The 27,989-nt window shown below is 53.3% G+C and overlaps 1 protein-coding gene across 1 annotated transcript; it reads left to right on the forward strand.

Annotated features, from left to right (window-relative positions):
- BICRA (BRD4 interacting chromatin remodeling complex associated protein) lies at window positions 1-27,515 on the forward strand (the record flags this gene model as incomplete). Its single annotated transcript, XM_080702031.1, has 13 exons — window positions 1-41; window positions 142-184; window positions 2,916-2,981; window positions 4,659-6,608; window positions 7,049-7,225; window positions 18,422-19,054; window positions 19,178-19,358; window positions 19,630-19,739; window positions 20,159-20,220; window positions 21,353-21,501; window positions 21,659-21,753; window positions 21,931-22,033; window positions 26,524-27,515. 13 exons carry the CDS (start codon window positions 1-3, stop codon window positions 27,513-27,515), a joined length of 4,602 nt encoding a protein of 1,533 aa, XP_080558157.1.
- Window positions 27,516-27,989: the final 474 nt, after the last annotated feature.

Below are 27,989 nucleotides of genomic sequence, written 5' to 3' on the forward strand. Positions count from 1 at the left end.
ATGGATGATGAGGATGGGAGATGCTTACTAGACGTGATTTGGTGAGTAAGGGGCTCCCTGCCCCCTGCCCTTTGTCTCAGACGCCCTCCCCCCGCCCTTCCTCAGCTCACCTCTTCAGCATCTTCCTTCTCTCTCTTTCAGTGACCCTCAGGCCCTCAATGACTTCTTGCATGGATCCGAGAAGGTAAGTGATGGCTGGAGAGGGGCATTCCCTGGATGGAGGGCTGTAGAATCACAGCCCCTTGACTCAGTATATCTGCTTGCAAGTTCTGTGATTCAGGCAATGATCAAAACGGACAGTAAATCCCTGCCCTCACACCGTTTACCTCTCCTCAAAGAAGTCAGGAAGTAATAAAGGTGGTGGTGAAAAGCACCACACAGAAATATGATGTGAAATCCTACTGCCACTCACATAAGAAAACAGATCCCGGCTGGAGGGGTGGCTCACGGCAGCGCATTCGCCAAGCAGGCATGAGGTCCTGGGTTCCATATCAAGACTCACACACGTACACAAAGCCTGGCATGGTGGCGCACACCTGTAATCCCAGTGCTTGGGAGGCTGAGAGAGAAGGATCGGAGGTTCAAGGCCAGCCTTAGCAACTTAGCAAGACTCAAAATAAAAAATAAGATAGGGCTGAGAGTGTACCTTGGAGGTGGAACGCCCCTAAGTTCAAGTACAGAGAGAAAGAGAGAGAAAACGAATTTGAGATTGAGAGGGTAGTGTGGTCAGAGAGGGTTTCAAAGAGGGTTACACTGAAGGTGTTCCTGGTGTTCGTAGGAGGAGGCAGAGAAGGTGAAAAATCTGGGGAGTTAGTATCATGTTCAAGGAACAGAAAGGCTGGCATAGCCATCTCAAGGGGAAATTAGTAGGAGGTACACTCAGAGTGGAGGAAGTCACCAGATTATTCAGGCCTAAGAGGCCCTGATAGAAGAGTTTTGGTTTTTATTCTGAATGTGAAAGCAGCCCTTGTGGCTTAGTAAGGAAGAGAATTCCCAATCTTATTTGCATGCTATAGATGGGAAGAAAGTGAGAAGTCCTGTGAACCGCAAGGAAGCTGTATTAGTTGTCTATGGCTGCGCACACAAAGTCTCCACAGGTAGCCACCTGAGGCCCCTGTCACGCACTCCCATCTGGGAGCGGCGTGGCCGGGCGGTCCTGGCTGCGGGACTCCTGTGCTGCGGGCACCTGGGCTGGTCTGGGGAGGCAGATGTGTTTCCACTTTCGCTCCTTTCTGCTGCTGTTGGCAGGAGGCCTTGGTTCCCTGCCACCTGGGCCTCTCCACGGCAGGGCTGGAGTGTCTTGGGACACTGCGGCTGGCTTCTCCCAGAGCTAAAGAGCCGGGGGGGCCGGGGTGGGGGTGGGGGTGGGCGTGGTGGTGCACACCTATAATCCCAGGATTTGGGAGGCCAAGATGGGGGTTGCAGGCTCAAGGCCAGCCTCAGCAACTTAGGGAGACCCATTTCAAAATTAAAAAGGCTGAGAGTGGCCGGGCATGGTGGCGCACACTTGTAATCCCTGCGCTTGGGAGGCGGAGACAGTAGGATCGCGCTGGTTCGGAGCCAGCCTCGCTGGCTTAAGAGACCCCGTTTTCACATAAAAAAGTTAAAAAATAGGTCTGGCAGTGTAGCCAGTGGGAGTGTATCCCGGAGGTAGAAGGGCTTCCAGGAACCCCAGTACCAACAAAAACAAAAACAAAAAGGCTGAGAGTGTAGCTCAAGGTAAAGGGAGAAGCCACGGTATCGTTTCCAAAGTCACACACAGTCAGTTCTATCATGTGCTCAGCAGAAAGAGTTACTAAGTCCTACCCACATGTAGAAAGAGGGGAATTGAGTTCCACCTCTTGAAAGGAGAACTGTTGAGTAACGTGTGGAGCCCAGGCCAGGGCAGTGGGCCGCCATGGCCCAGGCTGCAGGGCGCGCAGTCCAGGAGGTAGGTTGTGCGACTTTGGGTGTATCGGGGAGGTAGAATCAAGGAGACTTGTTAGTGGATTCCATGTCAAGGGATCGAGGGTACCCTGTGAGGCTTCTGAGGTTTGGGCTTGAGCAAATTAGTAGATAACGGGACTGTTTTTGTGAGACTGGAAGATCAGGGCAGATTCTGAAAGTGCGGATGGGGCTGCTGAATACAAGTGAGGTTCTGGAGACACGTTAGGCCGAGAGAGAACTTTGGGAGGCCTCAGGGCAGTCAGTGGGTGCTTACATATGGAGGCTAGGACCTCTACTGGAGGTGCCCCAGAACTGAGAGCAGGTAGGTCCCCGTCCCCACACCCCCAGAGCTGGGCGTGTCCTAGCGTGTGAGGGCCGATGCTGTGTAGAGAGGAGTGGCTTAGTAAGGGGTATTGCAGATATGTGGTGTGTGTGATAGGTCCTGGAGGGTGTGCCGCCAGAGAGACTGGTGGCAGAAGGCAGGGCACTGCTCAGCAAAGGCCCGGGAACAGACGGGAGTCTCAGGTTCAAGGCAGGCATGTCCTGAGTGCATCGAAGGCTGGCCGAGGGACTCCATCTTAGCTTGGGGATGCCTTAAGTGATAAGCATGCCACCAACCCTCCCCCCTTTTTTGGTACTGGGGATTGAATTCTAGGGCATTCTAACTCCACGCCACACCCCATCACTTTTTTGATTTTTTATTTGAAACTGAGTATCACTAAGGTGCTGAGAATCTAGCAAAGCTGCTAAGTCTGGCCATGAACCTGCAATCCTCCTGTCTCAGCCTTCCAAGTACTGGGATTACAGGTGTGTGTCACCACGCCTAGCTCATCAAGCCCCTTTCTTTGAGATCTCCTTTTTGGGGCAGTTTCTATACCCTCTCCCCCACCTTCCCATGTTCGTGTCTCAAGTAGCCCTAAATTGGTTTGTACTCTAGAGCCTGGGCCGGCCTGACCTTTAACCTTGGGCGGGGGTGGGTCTTGTTGCAGCTGGACAGTGATGACCTCCTGGATGCCCCTGGAGAGGCCCAAAGTGCCTTCTATGAAGGTCCTGGGGTAAGTCCCCGCATCTGGCCAGCACCAGGTTGCTTCAGCGCGGCATGTGCCCGGGGGCAGGAGGCAGTCACGGAGGACAGGGTGAGGTGGAAAAGACCACTGTACGGGAATGAGCGTAGGTGGGCCTGGCCTGGCGCAGAGCTGGTGTAGGTTTGAGGCCAGCCTCTGCAACTTAGCAAAACTGTTTCAAAGCAAAACAAAATTTAAAAAAAAAAAAAAAAAAAGGGCTGAGAGTCTGGGGCTCAGAGGTAGAGTGTCCTTGGGTCCAGTCCCCAGTACCACAAAACTTAAGAAACATCGGCTTCCTGGCACAGTAGCCCCTAGGCTCAGATGGCTGTGCTGCTGTGCTGTGTCTTTAGCAGAACCAGGGCTTTTATTGGAAACTTGGAGGCCAGGCATGTTTCAAAATTCAATCTTTTTCAGATTCAGGGACAGTCATACAGACCGCATGCCATCTGTGACATCATACACTCACTGTCCCGTGCTGGAGCATAGTCAGTTACACAGGGGTGCATCTCCTCAAAGCTCCTGGCCAGGTTTTGCTGTCCTAACAGTGCTTTTTCTTTTTCTTTTTTCTGATAGTGGGGCATGAACCTAGGAGTATTCTACCTCGGAGCTATACTTTCTATCTTTTTATTTTTTTATTTTTGAAACAAGATCTCACTGAGTTGCTTAGGCTGGCCTCAAACCAGCAATCTTGCGGACCGGCCTTCAAAGTATTGGGATTACAGGCATGCCACACTATGCCTGGGTACCATAAGAATTCTAAAGACACTTGATTTTCAGAGCTTTTTGGGGTTTAGAGTCACAACTAAGTATTATGGGCTTCCAGAATTGTTTAAAGACTTGCTGGGCATGGTGGTGCATGCTTCAAATCCCTGTACTTGGGAGGCTGAGACAGGAGGATCCTGCAGGTTCAAAGTCAGCCTCAGCTACCTAGTGAGGCTCTCAGCAACTTAGTGAGACCCTGTTTCCATATAAAATATAAAAGCGGTCGAGTGGTGGCACATACTTGTAATCCCAGTGCTTGGGAGGCTAGGACAGGAGGATCCCGCAGGTTCGAAGCCAGCCTCAGCTACTGAGTGAGGCTCTCGGCAACTTAGTGAGACCCTGTTTCCTATAGTATAAAACAGGTCTGGGAATATAGCCCAGAGGTAGAAAAACCCCTGGGTTCCATCCCTGTACCACCAAAAAAAGAATAATTTTTTAAATAAAAAGAATTATTTAAAGACTCATTTTTAAGCCAGGCATGGTGGCACATGCTTGTAATGCCAGGATTTGGGAGGCAGAGACAGGAGGATCACAGGTTCGCAGTCAGCCTTAGCTACTTAGTGAGGTCCCCCTGCAACCTAGTAAGACCCTGTTTCAAAATAAAGAATAAAAAAAAATAGGGCTGGGGGTGTAGCTTGGAGATAGAATGCCCCTGGGTTTCATCCCCAGTTCTGAAAAACAACCACCACCACCACTAACCAGTACAGATGAGGAAAGAGGTAAGATTTGACAAGCCCTGGGTTGCACAACCAAGCGCAGCAGAGCTAGGATCTAGTCCCAGGTTCAGTCAGTTCTAGACGGGATAGTCTTGGTTGGACTAAGAATCCACACCCAGGGTGCCTTTGCTGTGGCCATGGCCGAGCCCAGCCCCTTGCTAACCTTGGCTCTTCCTTCTCTGGCCTCTAGCTCCACGTGCAAGAAGCTTCTGGCAACCACCTAAACCCAGAGCCCAGCCAGCCAGCTCCCAGCGTGGACCTGGACTTCCTGGAAGATGACATCCTGGGCTCACCCGCCACAGGGGCCGGTGGCGGGGCCAGCGGGGGTTCTGACCAGCCTTGCGACATCCTGCAACAGAGCCTTCAGGAGGCCAACATCACAGAGCAGACACTGGAGGCTGAGGCGGAGCTGGACCTGGGCCCCTTCCAGCTTCCCACCCTGCAGCCCGCGGATGGCAGTGCTGGTCCGCCAGGCGCTGCCGGGGCGGCCGCAGTGGCCGCAGGAACTCAAACCCTCTTCCCAGGCAGTGCTGACCTGCTGGGGCTGCAGGCCCCGCCCACGGTGCTGACCCACCAGGCCCTGGTGCCACCCCAGGACGTGGTCAACAAGGCCCTGAGCGTCCAGCCCTTCCTGCAGCCCGTTGGCTTGGGCAACGTGACCCTGCAGCCCATCCCAGGCCTCCAGGGCCTGCCTAATGGTAGCCCCGGCGGAGCCACAGCGGCCACACTTGGCCTGGCGCCCATCCAGGTGGTGGGCCAGCCCGTCATGGCACTCAACCCGCCCACTTCCCAGCTTCTGGCCAAGCAGGTACCTGTCAGTGGCTACCTGGCTTCGGCTGCCGGTCCCTCGGAACCAGTGACCCTGGCCTCCGCTGGTGTGTCCCCACAGGGGGCTGGCCTGGTCATCCAGAAGAGCCTCCCGGCTGCCGTGGCCACCACACTCAACGGGAACTCTGTGTTTGCCGGGGCAGGGGCCGCCACGGCAGCAGCCAGCGGGGCACCCTCAGGACAGCCATTGGCAGTGGCCCCGGGCCTGGGCACGTCGCCCCTGGTGCCAGCGCCCAACGTGATCCTGCACCGCACACCCACGCCCATCCAACCCAAGCCGGCCGGGGTGCTGCCCCCCAAGCTCTACCAGCTGACACCCAAGCCCTTCGCCCCTGCAGGCGCCACGCTCACCATCCAGGGCGAGCCGGGGGCCCTGCAGCAGTCACCCAAGGCCCCCCAAAACCTGACTTTCATGGCAGCAGGCAAAGCAGGCCAAAATGTGGTGCTCTCGGGCTTCCCAGCGCCCGCCCTGCAGGCCAATGTCTTCAAGCAGCCTCCGGCCACCACCCCAGGGGCCGCCCCGCCCCAGCCTCCTGGGGCCCTGAGCAAACCCATGAGTGTGCATCTCCTGAACCAGGGCAGCAGCATTGTCATCCCTGCCCAGCATATGCTACCGGGTCAGAACCAGTTCCTGCTGCCCGGCACACCCGCCGTCCAGCTCCCTCAGCCGCTCTCTGCCCTGCCGGCCAGCGTAGGTGGACAGATCCTGACAGCTGCAGCCCCCCACGCCGGCGGACAGCTCATCGCCAACCCCATCCTCACCAACCAGAACCTGGCAGGCCCGCTGAGCCTGGGCCCCGTACTGGCCCCACACTCAGGGGCCCACAGCGCTGCCCACATCCTCTCGGCTGCCCCCATCCAGGTGGGCCAGCCGGCCCTCTTCCAGATGCCCGTGTCACTGGCTGCTGGGAGCCTACCCACGCAGAGCCAGCCAGCCCCCGCTGGCCCCGCCGCCACCACTGTCCTCCAGGGAGTCACCCTGCCCCCAAGTGCTGTGGCCATGCTCAACACCCCTGAAGGGCTAGTGCAGCCAGCCACCCCCGCCGCGGCGGCAGGGGAGGCCACCCCCGTCCTCACGGTGCAGCCCACACCTTCGGTGCCGCCCGCCGTCAGCACACCACTGCCTCTGGGCCTCCAGCAGCCGCCGCAGGCCCCCACACCACAGGGCGCTGCCCCACCTCAGGCCACCACCCCTCAACCCAGCCCGGGCCTGGCATCCAGCCCAGAGAAGATCGTCCTGGGGCAGCCATCCTCCGCAGCCGCTGCCACGGCCATCCTCACTCAGGACTCCCTGCAGATGTTCCTGCCCCAGGTACCAGGGCTGGGGACGGGGTGGAGGGCATCAGGAGAGGGGCCCAGGGCTGAGCCAGATGAGGCCAGGGCAGCCAGGGGGACCTCATGGCTGGGGAGAGCGTCTTGGAAGTGGCCCAGGGGATGTGAACCCAGCAGCCCTGTGGGGAGGCCTGCAGGACGAGGGCCTGGGTGAGTTGGTGGGGAGACATTTGGGGAGGGACCGCGCAGGCCGACTGATAGCCAGTTGACAGAAGAGGATCTCAAAGAGGAAGTGGGTGTGACCCGGATGGATAGATGGATGGATGAAAGGACAGATGATGGATGGAGGGGTGGGGTGGACCTCGAAAACAGCTGACAAGAGCCCAGAGCGGACCAAGGTCCCCAGGTTGTGGCCTCCCAGGCAAGGAGGCGGGGAATCCGCAGGGGTGGCGTTCTGACCTGTGCGGCTGCCCCTTGCAGGAGAGGAGCCAGCAGCCCCTCTCCACAGAAGGCCCCCACCTCTCCGTGCCTGCCTCGGTCATAGTCAGCGCCCCGCCTCCCGCCCAAGACCCAGCCCTGGCCACCCCAGGAGCCAAAGGAGCTGGCCTCAGCCCTCAGGCCCCCGACAGCCAGGCTTCCCCGGCTCCGGCCCCCCAGGTAGATGAACTCCAGCAGCCTCAGACCCAGCTCACCCCTCCTCCTGCTCTCCCGCTCTGCCCTGCCTGCCTCTGTCTCGCTGATTTGGGAAATGCGCTCTCCTTCTCCCCTGCTCGTGTCCTCTGTGTCTCCTGGTGAGTGTAGACGCTTGAGGCCAGGACCAGCCCTGGGGAGCCCACGCTAGGCAGGGGAGCAAGGTGCGCGCCGCAGAAGGCGAGTTACTCCCTACGGTTCTCCTGTTCACCCCTGAGCAATGCGTTCAGATAATTCACGCTTCAAAACAAACTAAACAGAGCATAGATTGTGAAGCCCTGTCCTGGACCCCAGACCCCTGAAGTTTTCTTGGGTGGTTCTTATATTTCTTTTCTCCTGTTCTCCTTGGGTCTTTTAATTACTCCTCATCTTTAGCTGTTACGAAGAAGGTTCTAAAGGCATATGTGTTTATATTTTGACAGATACTGCCAGATTGCCCTCTGTGGAGTATAAATCGGTTTAGTCTGTATCAGCAGTGTATGGTTTGGACTTGTTTTCCCACAGCCTCATTAGTATTCAACTTGGCCAAACTGATAGGTGAAAAATATTACCTTGTATTATTATTACTTTGCTTTTGGTGTTTGTTTTGTTTTGAAACAGGGTCTCACTAGGTTGCTGGGAGTCTTGCTAAGTTGTTGAGGCTGTCCTGAAACCTGTTATCCTCTTTTCTCAGTCTCCTAAGTACTGGATTTATAGGCATGCACTACTGCTCCTGGCTTCTTATATTATTTTAATTTGTGCTTATTTTATCCTGCATGAGGTCAGGCAAGTTTTCACAGATTAAGAGTTGTTTGTGTGTTTTGTTCTGTTGAAATCACTTGCCATTTTAAAGTTTGGGTTACTGGTCATTTCTTGTTGATTTGTAGAAACTCTTTACATATTAGGAAAAAATAGCCTTTTTTCTCATAAAAGCATAAGAAGTTAGGGAGCGCTATTCTTTTATTCTAGAGGAGTGGCTGTTGTACTTATTCAAAAAGGACCAGAGAGCTAATCATGATGGCACACACCAGGGATCTCAGTACATGGGAGACTGAGACAGGAGGATCCTGGGTTTTAAGACCAATCTCAGCAACTTAGCAAGATCCTGTTTTAAAACTAAAATAAAAAGGGCTGGGGATGTAGCTTGCAGGTAGAATGGCCTTGGGTTCAATCTCCAGTATCCCCAAAAAACAACAACAAAAAAAAAAACAAAGGCAAGGTGAAAAGAGGAGAGGACAGCAGCTGTGAAGACCAAGATGGCAGAAACCAACTAGGGCCTTGTCCCTGAACAGCCCCAGTTTCACTTTCAGTCTCCACCACCTTCCAGGTGACCTTGAGCGACCCACTTCTCTCCCACAGCAGGTATTGGAGGGTGGGGGGAGCAAGTAGGTGGAGTAGATGAGGTACTAGATACCTAGCACAAAGTCCATAATATCGCCTGCTGCTAGTATTATCTACTTTTTATTTATTAATATATTTTAGTACTGGTGTTTGAACTCAGGAACATTCTACCTCAGAGCTACACCCCAGCCCATTTATTTATTTGTTTATTTATGATCTGGGGGTGGAACCCAGGGGCCTTTTATCGCTGAGCTATATCCCCAGCCCTATTTTATTTTTTTATTTGGAAACAGGGGTTCACTAAGTTGTTGAGGCTGGCTTCGAACCTGTGATCCTCCTGTCTCAGCCTCCCAAGTGCTGGGATTACAAGCGTGCGCCCCACGCCGGCTTCCTGTGTTGTTTTAAGTTCTGGTCATCTCCCCCAGTGAGCTGCACCCTCGCCAGTTGTGCAGTGTGTGGTTGGCCAACCATGGTCTGGGAGTTAGGAAGGGGACTCGGAATCCCAGCTCTGCCACTTAGAGGCTCTGTGACTTTAGACAAGTTGTTTACTTCTCTTTGTCTCCGTTTTGTTGCTTGTAAAATGAAGCTAATAATAACAGCTGCCACTTTTGAGAGTTATGATAGTTAAGTATATATGATATCCTTGGATCAGGCTCGGCACATTGAAAGAGTTTGCAGGTGTGCACCACCACGACTAGGTTGAGGTTAAACGTCTGGAAATATTTCTTTTGTGTTTCCTTTTCTGTGTACTTTCTCTTCATATTCTTTACCCCAATTGTTATTATTTATCTAGTTGTTATTCTTAGTGATTTCTGAAGGCTCTTTGTATATGAATGAAATGACCTTTTTCTGTGCTATGAATTACAGATTTTTTTCTTTTGACCTTTAACTTAAGTTTGTGGAGGTTATGTATGTGTGTCTGCATTTTTAGCGAGAATGAAAACACATTAAAACAAATTCCAAGGCCGGGCGTGGTGGCGCACGCTTTTAATCCCCACACTTAGGAGGCAGAGACAGGAAGATCGCACAGATTCGGAGCCAGCCTCATTCATTGGCTTAAGAGACCCTGTTTCCAAATTTAAAAAAAATATAAAAATAGGTCTGGGAGTGTAGCCCGGATGTAGAAGGGTTTCCAGGAACCCCAGTACCACAAAAAAAGAAAAAAAAAAAATTCCAAGCCGGTCGTGGTGGCACACACTTGTAATCCCAGCATTTGGGAGACTGAGAATGGAGGATCATGGTTTGCGGCCAGACTCAGTTACATAGTGAGGCCCTCTGCAAAAAAAAATAAAGAATAAAATATAGGGCAGGGGATATAGCTCGGAGGTCAAATGCCTCTGGGTTTCATCTCCATACCCGCAAAAAAAAAAAAAAAATTTCTTTTGTATTTTTAGCTCTCCATTTTAGAATAATTTTTTGAGGTACTGGGGATTGAACCCATGGCTATTCTACCTCTGAGCTCCACCCTTAGCCCTATGGGTTTTGTTTGTTTGTTTGTTTGGGGGTTTTTTTTGGTGATACTGGGGTTGGAACCCAGAGGCTTTCTACCTCCGGGCTATACTCCCAGACCTATTTTATACTTTATTTAGAAACAGGGTCTCACTAAGTTGCTGAGAGCCTCACTAGTAGCTGAGGCTGGCTTTGAACCTGTGTGATCCTCCTGTCTCAGCCTCCCAAGCGCGGGGATTACAAGCATGCGCCACCACGCCTGGCTAGCCCTATGTTTTATTCTCTCTCTCTTTTTTTTTTTTTTTTTGCAGATTTGGGGATGGAACCCAAGGGCATTCGACCTCAGAGCTATACCCCTTGCCCTACTTTTTATTCTTTATTTGAAACAGGGTCTCACTAAATTGCCGTGAGCCTCACTAAGTACCTAAAGCTGGCTTCGAACCTCTTGTCTGCCATTTGGGAGGCTGAGACCGGAGGATCGTGGTTCGCGAACAGCCTCAGCTACAAATACTGGGATTACAATGGTGCACCACCATGCCTGGTAGAGACAGACTGTGTGTGTGTGTGTGTGTGTGTGTGTGTGTGTGTGTGTGTGTGTGTGTGTACGCGTGCACGCACTTACTGGAAATTGAACCGAGAGCCATTCTACCTTCAAACTACACTACCATCCCTGATTTTCTTATTTGGAAACAGGGTCTTGCTAGGTTGATGAGAATCTTACTACTTGCTGAGGCTGTCCTTGAACCTGTGGTCCTCCTCAGCCTCCAAAGTACTGGGATTACAAGCGTGCATCATCACACCCAGCCTGATTTTATTTTATTTGGAGACAGGGTTTTGCTAGGTTGATGAGAGTCTCACTACTTTCTTTTTCTTTTTTTTTTTTTTTTTTGGTGGTGGTACTGGGGTTCCTGGAAACCCTTCTACCTCCGGGCTACACTCCCAGACCTATTTTATACTTTTTTAAAATTTGGAAACAGGGTCTCTTAAGCCAGCACGGCTGGCTTCGAACCTGCGCAATCCTCCTGTCTCCGCCTCACAAGCGCAGGGATTACAAGCGTGCGCCACCACGCCCAGAGAGTCTCACTACTTTCTGAGGCTGTTCTCAAACCTGTGATCCTCCAGTCTTGGCCTCCCAAGTACTGGGATTACAGGAATGCACCACCATGCCAGGCTCGGAGAGACACTTTTTTGCTGGTGTTTTAGCTCAATAGTAGAGCACCTGCCTAGTATGTACAAGGCCCTAGGTTCAATCCCAAGCACTGCAAAACAGATTTCTTAGTTTTCTATTACTGTGTAATAAATGACCCCTAAAATGTAGCAGCTTAAATCAACGAGCATTAATGTGTGCCTGAAGATCAGAAGCCTAGAAGCGGCTTATCTGGGTGGCTCTGGTGAGGATCCCTGGGAGGTCAGAGTGAAGGTGTTGGGCTGGAACAACTTGCTTAGCTGGAGAATCTGCTTCCAAGACCGCCTGGCCGTTGGTAGGAGCCCTCAGCTCCTCCCTGTGTGGGCCTCTCCAAAGGGCAGGTCCTAACAAGCCTTAATGGGCTTCCCCTGGGTGAAAAAGAATGACCCAGTAGAGCAGCTGGGTGTGGTGCACTCCTGTGATCACAGTACTTGGGAGGCTGAGACCCGAGGATTGGATGCCATTCGTGGCCAGCCTCAGCTACTTAGTGAGGCCCTCTGCAACTTAGTGAGACCCTGTTTCAAAATAAAGAATAAAAAGTACGGCTGGGGGTGTAGCTCAGAGGTCGAACAAAAACAAAAACATAGGGAGTGGTGTGGTCGCGCACGCTCGGAATCCCAGCATTTGGGAGGCGGAAACCAGATCGTGGTTCACGGACAGCCTCAGCTACTTAGTGAGGCCCTCTGCAACTTAGTGAGACCCTGTTAAAGAATAAACCGGGCATGGTGGCGCACACTTGTAATCCCAGCATTTTTATGTTTTTTTTTGGGGGGGTGGTACTGGGGTTCCTGGAAACCCTTCTAACTCCAGGTTACACTCCCAGACCTATTTATATATATTTTTTTTATTTGGAAACAGGGTCTCTTAAACCAGCAAGGCTGGCTTCGAACCAGTGCGATCCTCCTATCTCAACCTCCCAAGCTCGGGGATTACAAGCGTGCGCCACCACACGTGGCTAATCCCAGCATTTTGGAGACTGAGACTGGAGGATCACGGTTCGCAGACAGCCTCAGCTGCTTATGCCCTCTGCAATTTAGTGAGACCCTATTTCAAAATAAAGAATAAAAAATAGGGAAGAGGGTATAGCTCTGAGGTCAAATGCCCCTGGATTTCATCCCCAGACCTGCAAAAAAAAAAAAAAAGAATAAAAAAACAGACTGGGGGTGTAGTTCAGAGGTAGAATGCTCCTGGGTTCAATCTCTAGCAACACACACACACATTAAAAAAAAAAAATTAGCTGGTTATGGTAGTGCATGCTTGTAATCCCAGGAAGATCGCAAGTTCGCAACCAGCCTCAGCTACTTAGTGAGGCCCTCCACAACTTGGTGAGACCCTGTCTCAAAATAAAGAATAAGCCGGGTGTGGTGGCGCACGCTTGTAATCCCCGCACTTGGGAGGCTGAGACAGGAGGATCACACGGGTTCAAAGCCAGCCTCAGCTACTTAATGAGGCTCTCAGCAACTTAGTGAGACCCTGTTTTCTAATAAAATATAAAATAGGTCTGGGAGTATAGCCCGGAGGTAGAAAGCCTCTGGGTTCCACCCCCAGTACCACCAAAAAAAAAAAAAAAAAAGTCAATAATTGGCGGGGCGTGGTGGCACATGCTTGTAATCCCAGCATTTGGGAGGTGGAGACCTGAGGATGTGGGTCCTGGGCAGCCTCGGGTATTTAGGGCCCCTTGCAATTCAGTGAGACCCCGTTTCAAAAATAATAAAATATTAGGGCTGGGCATGTTGCTCAGAGGTAGAATGCCCCCTGGGTTCCATCCCCAACAATTTAGTATGAACAGTACTGTTACCATTTTATTTTATTTTATTTTATTTGGCACTGGGTATTGAACCCAGGAGAGTTCAATCTGAACTATACTCCCAGCCTATTTTGTTTTATTTTAATTTTTTTTTTTTTTTTTTTTTGTGTGTGTGTGTGTGTGTGGTACTGGGGGTGGAACCCAGAGGCTTTCTACCTCCCGGCTATACTCCCAGACCTTTTTTATATTTTATTTAGAAACAAGGTCTCACTAGGTTGCTGAAAGCCTCACTAAGTAGCTGAAGCTGGCTTCGAACCTGTGCGATCCTCCTGTCTCAGCCTCCTCCTGTCTCAGCCTCCCAAGCGCAGGGATTACAAGCGTGCGCCACCACGCCCAGCTTTTATTTTAATTATTTTTTGTGATGTTGAGGATTCAATCCAGAGGCAATCTGCCTCCAGACTGCGCACCCAGCCCTTAAGATTTTTTTCTTGCAGTACTGGGGATGGAACCCAGGGGCATTCTGCCTCTAAGCTACACCCCCAGCTCTATTTTTTAATTCTTTATTTTGAAACAAGGTCTCACTGAGTTGCAGAGGGCCTCACCAAGTAGCTGAGGCTGTCTGTTAACTGCGATCCTCCTGTCTCAGCCTCCCAAATGCTGGGATTACAAGCGTGGGCCACCACGCCCAGCTCCATTTTTGTTTTGAAACAGATCTGGCTAGGCTACTGAGGCTGGTCTTGCATTTGTTATCCTCCTATCTCAGCATCCCAAGTGCTGGGATTACAGGCATGCACCACCAAGCCTGACTTACTTTTTCTGAAACAAGATCTCTCCAAGTTGAAGAGCCTGGCCTCAAACCTGTAGTCCTCCTTGTCTCAGCCTCCCAAGTGCTGGGATCATAGGCATGTACCAATCACGCCTGGCTTCTATTTTATTTTTTATTTTGAAATTAGGTTAAAGTAACCATTTTGTTTCACTAGGTTGCTTAGAGTCTTGCTAAGTTGCTAAAGCTGGCCTCGAACCTGTATTTCTCCTGTCTCAGCCTCCTAAATCCTGGGGTTATAGGTGAGGGCCATCACACTGGGGCCAGAGGCTGTTATGTAACCAGCTGTTCAGAACAAGGTTTAAATCCTGCAGTGCTGCGATCCGGTTGCGCTTGGCTCTCTAGCTCCTCCTTGTGGCCAGCTACGTGCTGAGTTGAGCTTAGGGAAAGGTGTTTGGGTCGATTTCATGGGCTGAGGCTCAGGTTTCTTTCTGCGGCTGTCTGCTCACCTGCTGTTGGTTCCCTGGATTGTTCCTCCTTTTTCCTATTTGTAAATAAACTCACAGTGGCCATCCCCATGAGCAAGTGCCTGAAGGTTCTCCCTCCCTCCCTCCCTCTCCATATCTATCTCCTTCCCTCCCTCCGTGTTTCTTTCTTTCTCTCTCTCTCTCTCTCTCTCTCTCTCTCTCTCTCTCTCTCTCCTCTCTCCTCTCTCCTCTCTCCTCTCTCTCTCTCCTCTCTCTCTCCTCTTTGTGGTACCAGGGATTGAATCCAGAGGCATTCTACCTCCGAGCTACACCCTCAGCCCTATTTTTTAATTCTTTATTTAGAAACAGGGTCTCACTAAGTTGCAGAGGGCCTCACTAGCTAGCTGAAACTGGCTTCGAACCTGCGTGATCCTCCTGTCTCAGCCTTGCAAGTACTAGGATTACAAGCATGCGTCACCATGCCTGGCTTTAACTCTTTTTTTTTTTTTTTTTCTTTTGTGGTACTGGGGGGTGGAACCCAGAGGCCTTCTACCTCTGGGCTAAACTACAGACCTATTTTATACTTTATTTGGAAACAGGGTCTCACTAAGTTGCTGAGAGCCTCACTAATTAGCTGAGGCTGGCTTTGAGCCTGCGCAACCCTCCTGTCTCAGCCTCCCAAGCGCGGGGATTACAAGCGTGCGCCACCACGCCCGGCTTTCTCTCTTTTAATGCAGTGCTGGGGATGGAACCCAGGGCCTCACATGTGCCAGGCAAGTGCTCTACCAGGAAGCTACACCCCTGCCCTTTGCCCTCCACCCTCTCTTTTTGTACTACAAGACTCTCAGCAACCTAATGAGATTTTAGAACAAAAACAAGAGGAGTAGCTGGGCTGGGCGTGGTGGTACATGTTTATAATTCCAATACTGAGACAGGAGGATCGCAGGTTTATGGCCAGCTTCAGCTACTTAGTGAGGCCCTCTGTTACTTAGTGAGACCCTGTTTCAAAATAAAGAATAAAAATAGGGCTGGGAGTTTAGCTCAGAGGTAGAATGCCCTTGGGTTCCTTCCCCAGTGCCACAAAAAAAGGGGGGGATTGCTAGGCATGGTGGTGCATGCCTGTAATCCCAGTACTTGGGAGGCAGAGACAAGAGGATTGCAAGTTCATGGCTAGCCTAAACTACTTAGGCCCTCCGCAACTTAGTGCGACCCTCTTTCAAAATAAAGAATAAAAATTAAGGATGGGGTGTAGCTCAGAGGTAAAATGCCCCTAGGTTCTAACCCCAGTTCCACACAGAAAATAAATAATAATAATAATAATAATAATAATTAATAATAATAATAATAATAATAAATATGCTGGGAGCATAGCTTGAAGGTATGTGCAGTACCACCAAAAACTAAATAAGGGAAAGAAATAGTGTCTCCCTAAATTGCCGAGGATAACTTCAAACCTGTGGTCCTCTTGTCCCCGCCTCCCAAGTTCTAGGATTACAAGCATGCACTACAATGCCTGGTCCCTTTTTTCTCTTTTCAAAAATTTTGATATCAACCTGGTCTGGTGGTGCACGCACAGCTGTAATCCCAGCACTTGGGAGACTGAAACAGGAGGATTTCAGTTCCATAGCCAGCCTAAGCAGTTTACTAAGACCCTCCACAACTCAACAAGACCCTGTTTCAAAGTAAAAAAGAAAAAGGACAGGAAGGTTAGCATGGAGGTAGAATTCCCCTGTATTGAATCCCCAATTCAAACATAAAATTAAGCCAGGCATAGTGGTACTTGCCTGTAATCCCAGTTACTTGGGAGGCTGAAACAGAAGGGCGGTGGCAGGTTCAAGGCCAGCCTCAGCAACTTAGTGAGACCCTGTTTCAAAATAAAAAATAAAAGGGCTGCTGGGCGTGGTGGCCTGCTTGTAATCCCAGCATTCCAGAGGCTGAGACTGGAGGATAGCAGTTTGCTGACAGCCTCAGCGACTTAGTGAGGCCCTCCGCAAGTTAGTGAGACCCTATTTCAAAATAAAGAAATAAAAAGCCAGGCATGGTAGCGCATGCTTGTAATCCCAGCATTCGGGAGACTGAGACCAGAGGATCACGGTTCACGGACAGCCTCAGCTACTTAGTGAGGCCCTCTGTGACTCAGTGAGACCCGGTTTCAAAATAAAGAATAAAAAATAGGGTGTAGCTTGGAGGTCGAATGTCCCTGGGTTCCATCCCCAGACCTGCCAAAAAGAAAGAAAAAGAAAAGTCAAGTAGGCTGAACAAGGTCAGAAGTGTCCTTTGAGGGCCCTCACCCAGCCCTTCTTGTAGGTTCTTGGTGTGGGATGCCCCTTCTGAGTTATCATCACAAATTTCTAGAGGGAAAATTACCAGATCCAAGGTGGTGACACTTCTGAAGTCCCCAGGCCAGGCTGCCTTCTGGACCATTGTGGGGAGGCCAGTCCATCAGCTCTGTTGGGGGCCCGGCTGCCCCCACCTCTCTTCAAGGGTAGCAGCCATTTATTTATTATTTATTTATTTATTTTTGCGGTACTGGGGATGGAACCTAGAAGCATTCTACCTCCAAGCTACACTCCCAGCCCTATATTTTATTCTTTTTTTATTTTATTTTTTGGTGGTACTGGGGTTCCTCGAAGCCCTTCCACCCCCAGGCTATACTCCCAGACCTATTTTTATAATTTTTATTTGGAAACAGGATCTCCCAAGCCAGCAAGGCTGACTTCGAACCAGCGTGATCTTCCGTTCTCCGCCTCCCAAGCGCGGGTATTACAAGCATGTGCCACCACACCCGGCTTTATTCTTTATTTTGAAACAGGGTCTCACTGAGTTGCAAAGGGCCTCACTAAGTAGCTGAGGCTGTCCTCGAACCTTGATCGTCCTGTCTCAGCCTCCCAAATGCTGGGATTACAAGCGTGTGCCACCACGTCCAGCTGGTGGCAGCCCTTTAGGATATCTGCATTGAGCACTTCATTGGGTGGCTTCCATCATGTTGTGGTTGTCAGATGTTACTCAGGGCCGAGCTTGGAAAGGATGCTAGAAGAGTCCCTGGCCTGGGAGCCAGGACAAGCAGTGACTGAGACCATATCTGCCCACACTGAAGGCTTGAGACACAGAGGCCCAGCTTTGGCGTGCGGCAGCATTGGTGGCCTTGGGCCAGTCCCCTGAGCTCTCAGGTTGTGGGTCCTCCTCAGTCAGCTTTGAGAAATGGCGCAGAAATCACTGAGCGGAGCCAGGCCTGATGGTACACAGCTGTAATCCCAGTACTTGGGAGGTAGAGACAGGAGGATTGCAGGTTAGAGGTCAGCAACTTTGTAATTCCTTCCGCAATTTATCAAGACCCGGTTTTAGAGTAAACAAAAATATAAAGGGCTGGGGGCATAGCTTGGAGGTAGAATGCCCCTAGGTTCAGTTCCTATTAGGAGGGGATGGGAGTCACTGAGCAGAGCGAAGGCAGAGAGGGGACGCACCTCCCAGAGCTTCGGGCTCACTGCCCTTACTGTTAACCCTGGACCAGGCCTTTCTGCCCCCTGACCTGTTTTTTGTCTGTGAAATGGGCCATTGTTATCCCTGCTGTCAGGGTGTGGAGAGAGCAGAGTTCGCAGCCCTGTATTGGATGATCCGGTGTGTAGGTGTTGGCCCAGTGTGGCACATCCCTGGCACTCCCTGCTCACAAGGTCAAAATTCCTGTGGGGTGACTTCAGCGAGGAGAGTCCAGAGGGGTGAGGCCTGCCTAGGGAAGGACACTGTGGGTGTTACAGATGGCCCGTATGGCCTCTGCTGAGGGCACAGGCACCCAGGTAGGCCAGGCTCCACAGAAACAGAGGCCCAGGACTCAGTGCCAGCTCTAGCCCCAGCCACCCGCCCGCCCCGTCCCCTGTGTGCAGAGCTCTGGTGTCTGCTGCTGGGTAGCCGCCCCGCCCCGCCCCTCGCTGTGGCCCCGCCCCCGCCGCTGCCGCTGCTTCCTCCGCTGCTGTCAACCCCAAACCCTGCCGGGCTCGCCTTCGTGGGGGGAGCGGGTGTGAACAGGGCAGGAGAGGGGCGGGTCAGAGGGCAGTGGGGCGGGCGAGGGGACGAGGTAGGGAGGAGAGGAAGGAATGAGAGCCGTGGTGGGGGGCCTGTCACAGGACTCAGGTGGGCACAGAAGGGGGAGGTTTCAGCTGGGGGGCTGGGGTCCTCAGTGGCTGGGGCAGGGATAGCCAGAGCTGGTTCTGACCCCTTCCTCCCCACCCCCCAGATCCCAACAGCGGCTCCACTGAAGGGCCCCGGGCCCTCCTCATCCCCGTCACTACCTCACCAGGCCTCTCTGGGAGACAGCCCCCACCTGCCCTCCCCGCACCCCGCCCGGCCACCCTCCCGTCCCCCCTCCCGCCCCCACTCCCGCCCTCCTTCCCAGCCCCAGAGCCTGTCACGCCCGCCCTCGGAGCCAGCCCTGCACCCTTGTCCCCCACCCCAGGTTCCCCCCACTCTACCCGGCATCTTCGTCATCCAGAACCAGCTGGGCATCCCCCCACCCGCCAGCACCCCGGCCCCCACGGCCGCGGGCCCACCGCAGCCTCCTCTGCGCCCCCCTTCCCAGCCGCCTGAGGGGCCGCTGCCCCCCGCCCCCCATCTCCCTCCGACCTCCACCTCCTCCTCTGGGGCCTCTTCCTCCGAGACACCCACAAGATTGCCAGCCCCCACGCCACCCGACTTCCAGCTCCAGTTCCCGCCTGGCCAGGGGCCCCACAGATCCCCCACGCCCCCGCCGACCCTGCACCTGGTTCCCGACCCTGCGGCGCCTCCCCCACCACCTCGGACCTTCCAGATGGTGGCAGCCCCCTTTCCGCCTCTGCCCCAGCCGAAGGCTCTTCTGGAGAGATTCCACCAGGTAACCAGGGACAGGGACCCACTACCCCCTTCCAGCCCTGCCCACCCCTCCCACTTTCCCTCTCATCCCCAGCCCTGGGGCTTCCGGCTACCCCACCCCCTCACTCCTCTATCCCCTCCTCAGGTGCCATCCGGAATCATTCTCCAGAGCAAGGCTGGGGGGACCCCCAGTGCCCCGCAGACCTCCACCAGCCTGGGGCCCCTGGCCAACCCCACTGCCTCTGCACTGGTCAGCGGGCAGGCCCCATCTGGGACCCCCACCGCTGCCAGCCACCCCCCTGCCCCAGCACCCATGGCCACCACAGGTAGGGGAGAGGCGCCCACCAGGAGAGATGGGGGCTGGGAGTCACAGAGGACGGGCTGGGCAGGATTCAGGGGTGCTCTAGCCCTGGGCAGCACCCAGACCTCAGGGGGCTGCCGGCAGGTAGAGGAGGCAGGGCTGGCTGCCCAGGGCCAAGCAGCGGCCAGGGCCAGCATGGCCACCAAGGCCCAAGGATTAGGAGAGCCGTGGGGAGCAGAGGGGGCTTCCTGCTGCTGACGCAGGGCCCTGTCTGCCCTGTCTCCCCTGGCGCCCAGGACTCCCTCCTCTGCTTCCCGCCGAGAACAAAGCCTTTGTCAGCAGCCTCCCGACCCTGAGCGTGGCCAAGGCCGCGGTGCCCGGGCCAGGGAAGTCCTCCGGGCTGCAGGTAAGAGGCCCTCAGAGCAGGACATCACTGGGGACCTGGGACCAGCGAGGGCAGGATGAAACTAGGATACTGGACAGAGGCGGCTGAGGCAGAAGGCCAGCCAGCTGGGCAGCAGGGGCAGATGGATCACCAGCAGGGTCCCAGGCACCAAGACAGCTGCGCGCCAACACGAGGGGCGTGAGCAGGGACAATGGAGGCTGCAGGGTGGCCGCTGGCTCAGGACAGGATGCCACTGAACACCCCGGGCAGGGCAGGGCAGGGCAGGGCAGGGCGGGGGGACGGTATGCAGTGGTGGGCTGGAGAGACCAGGCTCACCAGAGGCCAAGCAGGGAGAGGACAAGTCATCATGAAGGGGCTGGGAAATGAGGCCACAGGGTGGAGGCCCTCACACGCCGCCGCTCACCCTCTTTCCTCCCCAGGTCGAGAGCAAGTTGAGCAGCTTGAAGAAGCCCCCCACTCTGCAGCCCAGCAAGGAGGCCTGGTGAGTGACAGCCACAGGCCCACCCAGGCCCCGCCTCCCAAGGGGGCCGCCCTCAGAAGGGTGCCAGTCTCCTGACATTGGTGCGCGTGCACCTGTAATCTCTGTGCTTGGGAGGCTGAGGCAGAAGGATCACGGCTTGGAGGCCAGCCTCAGCGGTTTAACAAGGTTCTCAGCAATCTAGCAAGACCCCGTTTTGAAATAAAAACATAAAAGGCTGGGAGTGTAGCTTGGAGATAGAATGCCCCTGGATTCAATCCCAGTACCAAAAAGAAAAAGTGCGCCAGGCCCATTGCTCCACCTCCTGGTAGCTGTGTGCGTTTCTGACAGACCCTCTGTGTTCCCTCTGGAAATGGAGTGGTAAAGGTGGCGGCGGGGCCCAAGGGGCACTGCTAGGTGGCTGGCTTCAAGAGGGCAGTGGCCGGGTGTGTCCATTGCCATCTCCGCCGTAGCGGGGTAGAGTGAGCAGAAGCAGGCAGATAACCAGGTGGGTGTGAGCTAAGTGGGTGCAGGTCTGGGTGCCCGGGTGATGGGTGTTGTAAGAGGCAGGAATGAATAGTCCCATCGGGTAGGTGCTGGTGGGTGGTAGTTTGGAGGGTAAACATTGGTGCCCTCCATCCACCGGGGCGTTTGTGAAGTGTGCAGGCCTGTGCTAAATGTCGGGCACATGACGGTGTACCCACCCCAGGGTGCTGGTCTCTAGACAGAACCCCCTGCCTAACAGGTGCTGGGGCACAAAACACCAGCGAAGGGAGAGAACAGGATCTTAGAGGATCTTAGCCGGCTAACCTGCCCTCTTGGACCTGGGGCAGGTGGAGACAGGCTGCCCCCGGTGGCGGCAGGCAGGGTAGCATGGAGCAGGAGCTTTCAGGGACTTCCAGCTCTCTCTCCCTGTTTTGTGAGCAGGATGGACTTCGGATCACTCTTGGAGCCTTAGTTTTCTGTTCTGTAAGACAGAACAGGTCGCCCGCTTCCTTCAGTTGGTGGCCAGGGGGGTCTGTGAGACGGATCATCGTATTGGCGCATGTTTGCGCATGCGCCCGCCGCAGCATTGTGGCTTCAGCTCGGGTGTGAGGCTGAGGGCCGGGACCGCCCTCACCTCTGCTCAGTGTGGTCTCACCCCCTCGCCCCCCAGTTTCCTGGAGCATTTGCACAAACATCAGGGCTCCGTCCTGCACCCTGACTACAAGACAGCCTTCCCCTCCTTCGAGGACGCCCTGCATCGCCTCCTGCCCTACCACGTGTACCAGGGTGCCCTCCCCTCTCCCAACGACTACCACAAAGGTGAGGCCTCCCCTGTGTGCCCTAGGACCCCCAGCCCTGCAGCCAGCCTTGGCAGGGGTGGGGGAGGCCAGGAAGGGTGGGGACAGCCGGGCACATGGGCGCGGGTGGTCTGCAGCCCTCAACATCTCGAGCCCGGCATTGCTTCTCTTCCTGGCAGTGGACGAGGAGTTTGAGACGGTCTCCACGCAGCTGCTGAAACGCACCCAGGCCATGCTCAATAAATACAGGCTCCTGCTCCTGGAGGAGTCCCGGGTACTGTCTGCACCCACCACTCACCCCGCGCTTCCCTGCCCCTTCCCTCCAACCCCTTCCCTGCCCCTCCCAGCTCTGGGCGGGTAAGGGAGTGTGGGAGGGAGCCGGGTGGTCAGATCATCTTCCAACCCCCTGCTTTCCCTCTCATCTTCTCTTGTACATCTGCTCCTGCCCCAGAGGGTGAGCCCCTCAGCAGAGATGGTAATGATCGACCGGATGTTCATCCAGGAGGAGAAGACCACCCTTGCCCTGGATAAGCAGCTGGCCAAGGAGAAGCCAGGTAAGAGGAGCGGAGGGGTGGCATCCTGCGACCTGGCCGCTTGGTGTTTGCTGCGTGGCCTTGCCTGACCCTGCCACTAGGCGGCGCCCGAGCCCACGGGCTGTGCCCCGCTCCCCTGAGAGCGCGTGCTGCCCAGCCTCCCTCCCGCGCGTCCTTCCTCCGTTCTCCTTTGGATCCTGGGATGGGGAGGGTATTCTGCCGCCCCCAGGAATCCAATCGTCTTTCACAAGCCTCCTAGGCTCTGCAGGAAAGAGCGCAATCCCAGCCTCTGGTTTCTCAAAAAATGCCCCCTTAGGCCGGGCGTGGTGGCGCACGCTTGTAATCCCCGCGCTTGGGAGGCAGAGACAGGAGGATCACGCAGGTTCGAAGCCAGCCTTGCTGGCTTAAGAGACCCTGTTTCCAAATAAAATATAAAATAGGTCTGGGAGTATAGCCCAGAGGTAGAAGGGTGCCACCCCCAGTACCACCACACACACAAAAAAAAGTCCCCTTAGCCCTGTCCACACTTAGTTCTGACTCTAGAGATTCCCTCAAGAGAAACCATCCCTGTGCCCTGAGTGTGGTTTTGCCCGGTTCTAGCCTGAGACATGGCCTGCTCTTTTTGTGCTTGGAATCAAAACCAGGACCTCATGATGCACCTTCTCTGAGCAAAACACACACACACACACACACACACACACACACACACACACACACACACTCATATTCACATATATATATGTTTGTATATGATGTTAAAATGATATATGGTATATAATTTATATATAAAGGTTTTTAAATCAGTCTTGCTAAGTTGCTGAGGCTGACCTTGAACCTATGATTTCCATTTCAGCCTCCCAAGTATTGGGATTATAGGAGTGCACTACCATGCCCAGCATGAACCTTAATTCTCTTTTATTTTAAATTTATTTATTTATTTATTTATTTATTTATTTATTTATTTATTTTGCGGTACTGGGGATGGGGCCCAGGGGCATTCTACCTCCAATTGACACCCCCAGCACTATTTTTTTTTTTTGTATTTTTCTTTTTAATTTTTATTGGTGCACTGTATTCATACATCATAGTAGGATACATACTTTTGTAGACATACATGCACACTTTTCCCAGTCAGCCCCCACCCAATCCCCACCCCATTCTCTCCCCATCCCTCCCTCCCATGCTTGGCTTAGTAGTTGACATCTAGTATTATGGCAATTTATCTAAAATTAAAAATGATAATCTCACATAACAGTTTCATTTGTCTGATACCAAGCTTTTGATGACTTAAAGATAACATTTCAATATTTCTTTTTGCTTTCTTTCTTACCAGATAATATTTTTTTCTATTTTTAGGTGAAACTATCATATATTTATATATTTATTTTTCAGAAAAAAATCTATCCTAATATGGAATATGGAGTCTAGGTACCCAAAACGATCTTGAAAAAGAACAAAGCTAGAAGATATATATTTTCTGATTTCAAACCATATAAAGCTACAATAATTGAAACAGTGTAGTACTATTCTAAAGGCAGATATATAAACCATTGGAGTTAAATAAAAGCCTAGAGCTAAATTCTTCCCTATATTGTCAAGTTATTTTTGACAAGGTTTCCACGAACATTTGGTGGTGGAAATGATAATCTTTTAACTAAATATTGTTAAAAAATAATAATTACATGGAAAAGAATAAAATTGGACCCTTACCTAATCCCATATACAAATATTAACTCAAAATAGATAATAGACCTAAATACAAATCTTAAGACTATAAACTTTTAGGAGAAAATCTGGGTCATAAAACCTCACAACATTGAAATTGACAGTGATTTCTTGGTTATGATTTCAATGACACAGGCAACAGAGGAGTATACAGACTCCCTAAAAAATAAAAAAATAAAAAAATTGTATATCCAAAGACAATGTAAACAGAGTTAACAGTTACTAATAGAATGGGATAAAATATTTCCAATTGCTATATCTGAAGGTATATTAATATTCCAACTAGAAATCCTAAAAATTAACAACAATAAAGGCAAACAATACCATTTAGAGATAGGTAAAAGACTAACATAAATAATGAATCTCCACAGATAACCAATCTTAGTTGTCTGTTGGATGGAAACTCTTGTTTCTCTGGTTCTGGTGTGTGTTACCTATTTCTTCTTTGTAGTTAATCTCTTTGAGTATTTTCTCTAGTGCTGGTTTTGAAGACATAAATTCCTTCAGTTTCTGTTTGTCATGGAAGCTTCTTATTTCTCCATCTAATTTGATAGAAAGTTTTGCTGGGTAGGAAATTTTTGGCTGGAAGTTGTTTTCTTTCAGAGTTTGGAATATGTTACTCCAAGCCCTTCTGGCTTTCATGACTTGGTTTGGGAAGTCTGGAGTGATTCTAATTGGTTTGCCTCTGAATGTCACTTGGCCCTTTGTTTTTGTTGCCTTTAAGATTCTCTGCTTGGCTTCCACATTGGTCATTTTGACAATTATGTGGCGTGGGGATCCTCTTCTCCGATCCTGTCTAAAGGGAGTTCTATAAGTTTCCTGGACCTTTGTATCAACCTCTTGCTCTATGTTTGGAAAATTTTCTGCTATTACTTCTTTGAAGAGATTGTTGATCCCTTTGGTTTCACTTTCTTTTCCCTCCTCTATTCCAATTATTCTTAGGTTAGCTCTCTTAAAATGGGCCCATATTTCTTCAATATCAGATTCCTGCTGTCGGATATTTTTTTCTAGATTAGAAACTATGAGTTCATTTTTGGATTACTCATCTTCTAAGAGCGAGATTCTGTTCTCCATGTGTTCCAATCGGTTGTTTGTGCTTTGAATTGAGGCCTTTACTTCATTAATTGCATCCTTTATCTCCTTTTGGCTCTCTCTGAGTTCTTTTCGAAGCACTTCTATTATTTCTACAGTTATTTTCCTGATTTGATCTTCTAGAAATCTCTGATTTTCTTTTTTATCGGGTTCTGATGTTGTGGGGTTGTGGGCATTAATTGCTCCAGTATTATTCCTCTTTCCCATGATTTCCGATGTTTGTGCCTTCTCTGGGTTCTTCCCTTGGGTCACTATGACTTCCCTTAAGGTGCTCTGGATCTCGAGTCAGTAGTATCTCGGACCCCACTACTCCTTTACTGGGTTTTATCACAGAGTCTCCGACCCAGAGAGTCGATAGAGGCTGCTTTAGACTGTGGGGGGTGCCAGGTTGCACATTCTCCTATGGTGTGATATCTCTGCCACCGCCCCTCCCCCATTGGGTCAAGTCCCAGGGAGTACAGTACTGGGATTTCTCCTCTGTGGCCTGCAATTTGACTCACTGTTCTTGAGTACGCAGATGTAGCTGTACTGGCCTCGCTGAATTCGCTGCTGCTGCCGCCGGTGGCAATATGGCGCCGCTGCTACGCCCTCGGCTATGGGGCTGGCGTTTTTCTTCTTGATTTTGATTTCTACTCTGAATCCCTGCAGCGTGTGCTGAGCTCGGCCACTGGGAGCTTTAGATGCTCTCTGTGCGGAGAAATCCCGCCTAGCTGTTCCGCAGTGGCTCACCTCGGCTTGCTGTAGCCGTCCCGTGAATTCGCCGGTGCCTCCGGCAGTATGGCGCTGCTGCCGCGTCTGCCGCCTCCTCAGGCGCGGGGCCGGTGTATCTCCTCTGTGGCTCTGTTCTCAGTCCGCTTTCTCTCTGGAGCCTGGTGATTTTTTGTTTCACTGGTGATGGTGTTTTCTGGCTATGAAAGGCGCTGATTTTGTGGTAATGGAGATTTTTTGTTAGCAGGGCTCTTAAGCCCCGCTTTTCTCGGTCGCCATCTTCCCGGAAGTCCACTATTTTTATTCTTTATTTTGAAACGGTCTCACTGAGTTGCAAAGGGCCTCACTAAGTAGCCGAGGCTGTCCGCAAATCTTCATCCTACTGTCTCAGCCTCCCAAATGCTGGGATTACAAGCATATGCCACCACCTCCGGCTTTTTTTCCTTTTTCTTTTTAATGAACCTTACTTAATTCTTTAAAAAAGCAGTCATTGAGCCACGCATGGTGGCACAGTCCTGCAATCCCACTTCTTGGAAAGTTAAGACAGGAGGGTCATAGGTTCAAGGACAGCTTCAGCAAGTAGTGAGCCTCTGATCAACCTTTTGAGACCCTGTTTCAAAGTAAAAATAAGATAGAGGAGGCTGGGCGTGGGGATTACAAGCGTGCGCCACCACGCCCGGCTCACACGTTGTTTCATATTTTCTGATTCATTTCCTCCTCCTTCAGTCTCCCAAGTACTGGCATCACACTTGTGTGGTACCGTGCTGGGCTGATTCACTCCATGCTACCGTGTGGCTGCCCATCGGGCAGTGCAGGGTGAGGTTTAGGGAGGGTTTGGGTGATGCCAGGAGGGCATCCTGAGGGTGTCCGGGGCTCGCCTGGCGCCGGGCAGTGAGTCTGCACGGCCTCTCTGAGCGCCGCTCCCGGAACCCCATCTTTCTCCTGATCCCGGTGTTTTCTTTGTCCCCACCCCACCCCCTCTGCAGACGAGTATGTGTCTTCCTCCCGCTCCCTCGGCCTCCCGGTCGCAGCCTCTTCCGAGGGCCATCGGCTCCCCGGCCACGGCCCAGCCACGTCAGCCTCGGGGGCCTCGGCCCAGCCCCCTCCGCACCTGCCCACCAAGCTAGTGATCCGGCACGGCGGGGCCGGCGGCTCCCCGTCGGTGACCTGGGCCCGGGCGTCGTCCTCCCTGTCCTCGTCGTCCTCCTCCTCCGCCGCCTCCTCCCTGGACGCCGACGAGGACGGCCCGATGCCCTCGCGCAACCGGCCGCCCATCAAGACGTACGAGGCGCGCAGCCGCATCGGCCTCAAGCTGAAGATCAAGCAGGAGGCCGGGCTCAGCAAGGTGGTGCACAACACGGCGCTGGACCCCGTGCACCAGCCGCCGCCGCCCGCCGCGCCCAAGGCGGCCGAGCCCCCGCCCCGGCCGCCGCCGCCGCCCGCCGGCCAGGTGAACGGCTCGCTGGACCACCCGCCGCCCGCCGAGCGCAAGGCGCCGCCCGCGCACTGCCCGCGCCTGCCGCTGCGCAAGACCTACCGCGAGAACGTGGGCGGCCCGGCCGAGGGCAGGGCGCCGCTGCCCGCCAAGGTGGACGAGGCCACCAGCGGCCTCATCCGCGAGCTGGCCGCCGTGGAGGACGAGCTGTACCAGCGCGTGCTGAAGGCGGCGCCGCCCGAGCCGGGCCAGGGCGCGGGCGCGGGCGGGGACGCGGGCTGGGAGGCGCCCCCGGTGCCCCCCAGCAAGCGCCGCAAGTCCGAGTCGCCGGACGTGGACCAGGCCAGCTTCTCCAGCGACAGCCCGCAGGACGACACGCTCACGGAACACCTGCAGAGCGCCATCGACAGCATCCTCAACCTGCAGCAGGCCCCCGGCCGGCCCCCCGCGCCCCCCTACCCGCACAGCGCCCCCGCCGCCCCCGCGCCCTACCCCCCCTCCAGCCACAACGGCGGCCTGGGCGCCAGGACGTTGAACAGATAACACCGGGCGCCGCTCGGACGGACGCAGCCGACCCCTCGGGTCTTCTTGCCTAAGTTATTTGAGTCACAAAGGCCTCTCTTCCACCGCCTCCTGCCCCTGCCGGTTGCCAGGCTAGGGGAGGGGCCGAAATGTATGAAAAATGTCCCCGCCAAAGGAGGGGGGGTCCTGGTGGGCTCACGTTTCTTCACCGCCGCCGCCACCGCCCTCTGGGCACGTGCGAGGGTCTGCCACTGGCGGGCACCAGGTGGCCCCCGCCGGCCTGGCAGGGTCCTTCCAGAAGCGCCCGGCCTCCTGCCCCTGCCTGGGGGGGCCCTGCCTGGGGGGCCCTGCCTGGGGGAGCCGGCGGCCCAGAGCCCACGCCTCCCGCTGGGTTCGTGGGGGGGGGGAGCGGCCGGGCCACCCCTCCTCTTGGAGCAGAACGGGTCTTCCTCGCCCCCCACCCCAGCGTCTTCCCTCTGCGCTTCCTGCCTCCAG

This window comes from Muscardinus avellanarius (assembly GCF_963383645.1).
Source record: "Muscardinus avellanarius genome assembly, chromosome: 10".
Lineage (NCBI taxonomy): Eukaryota > Metazoa > Chordata > Mammalia > Rodentia > Gliridae > Muscardinus > Muscardinus avellanarius.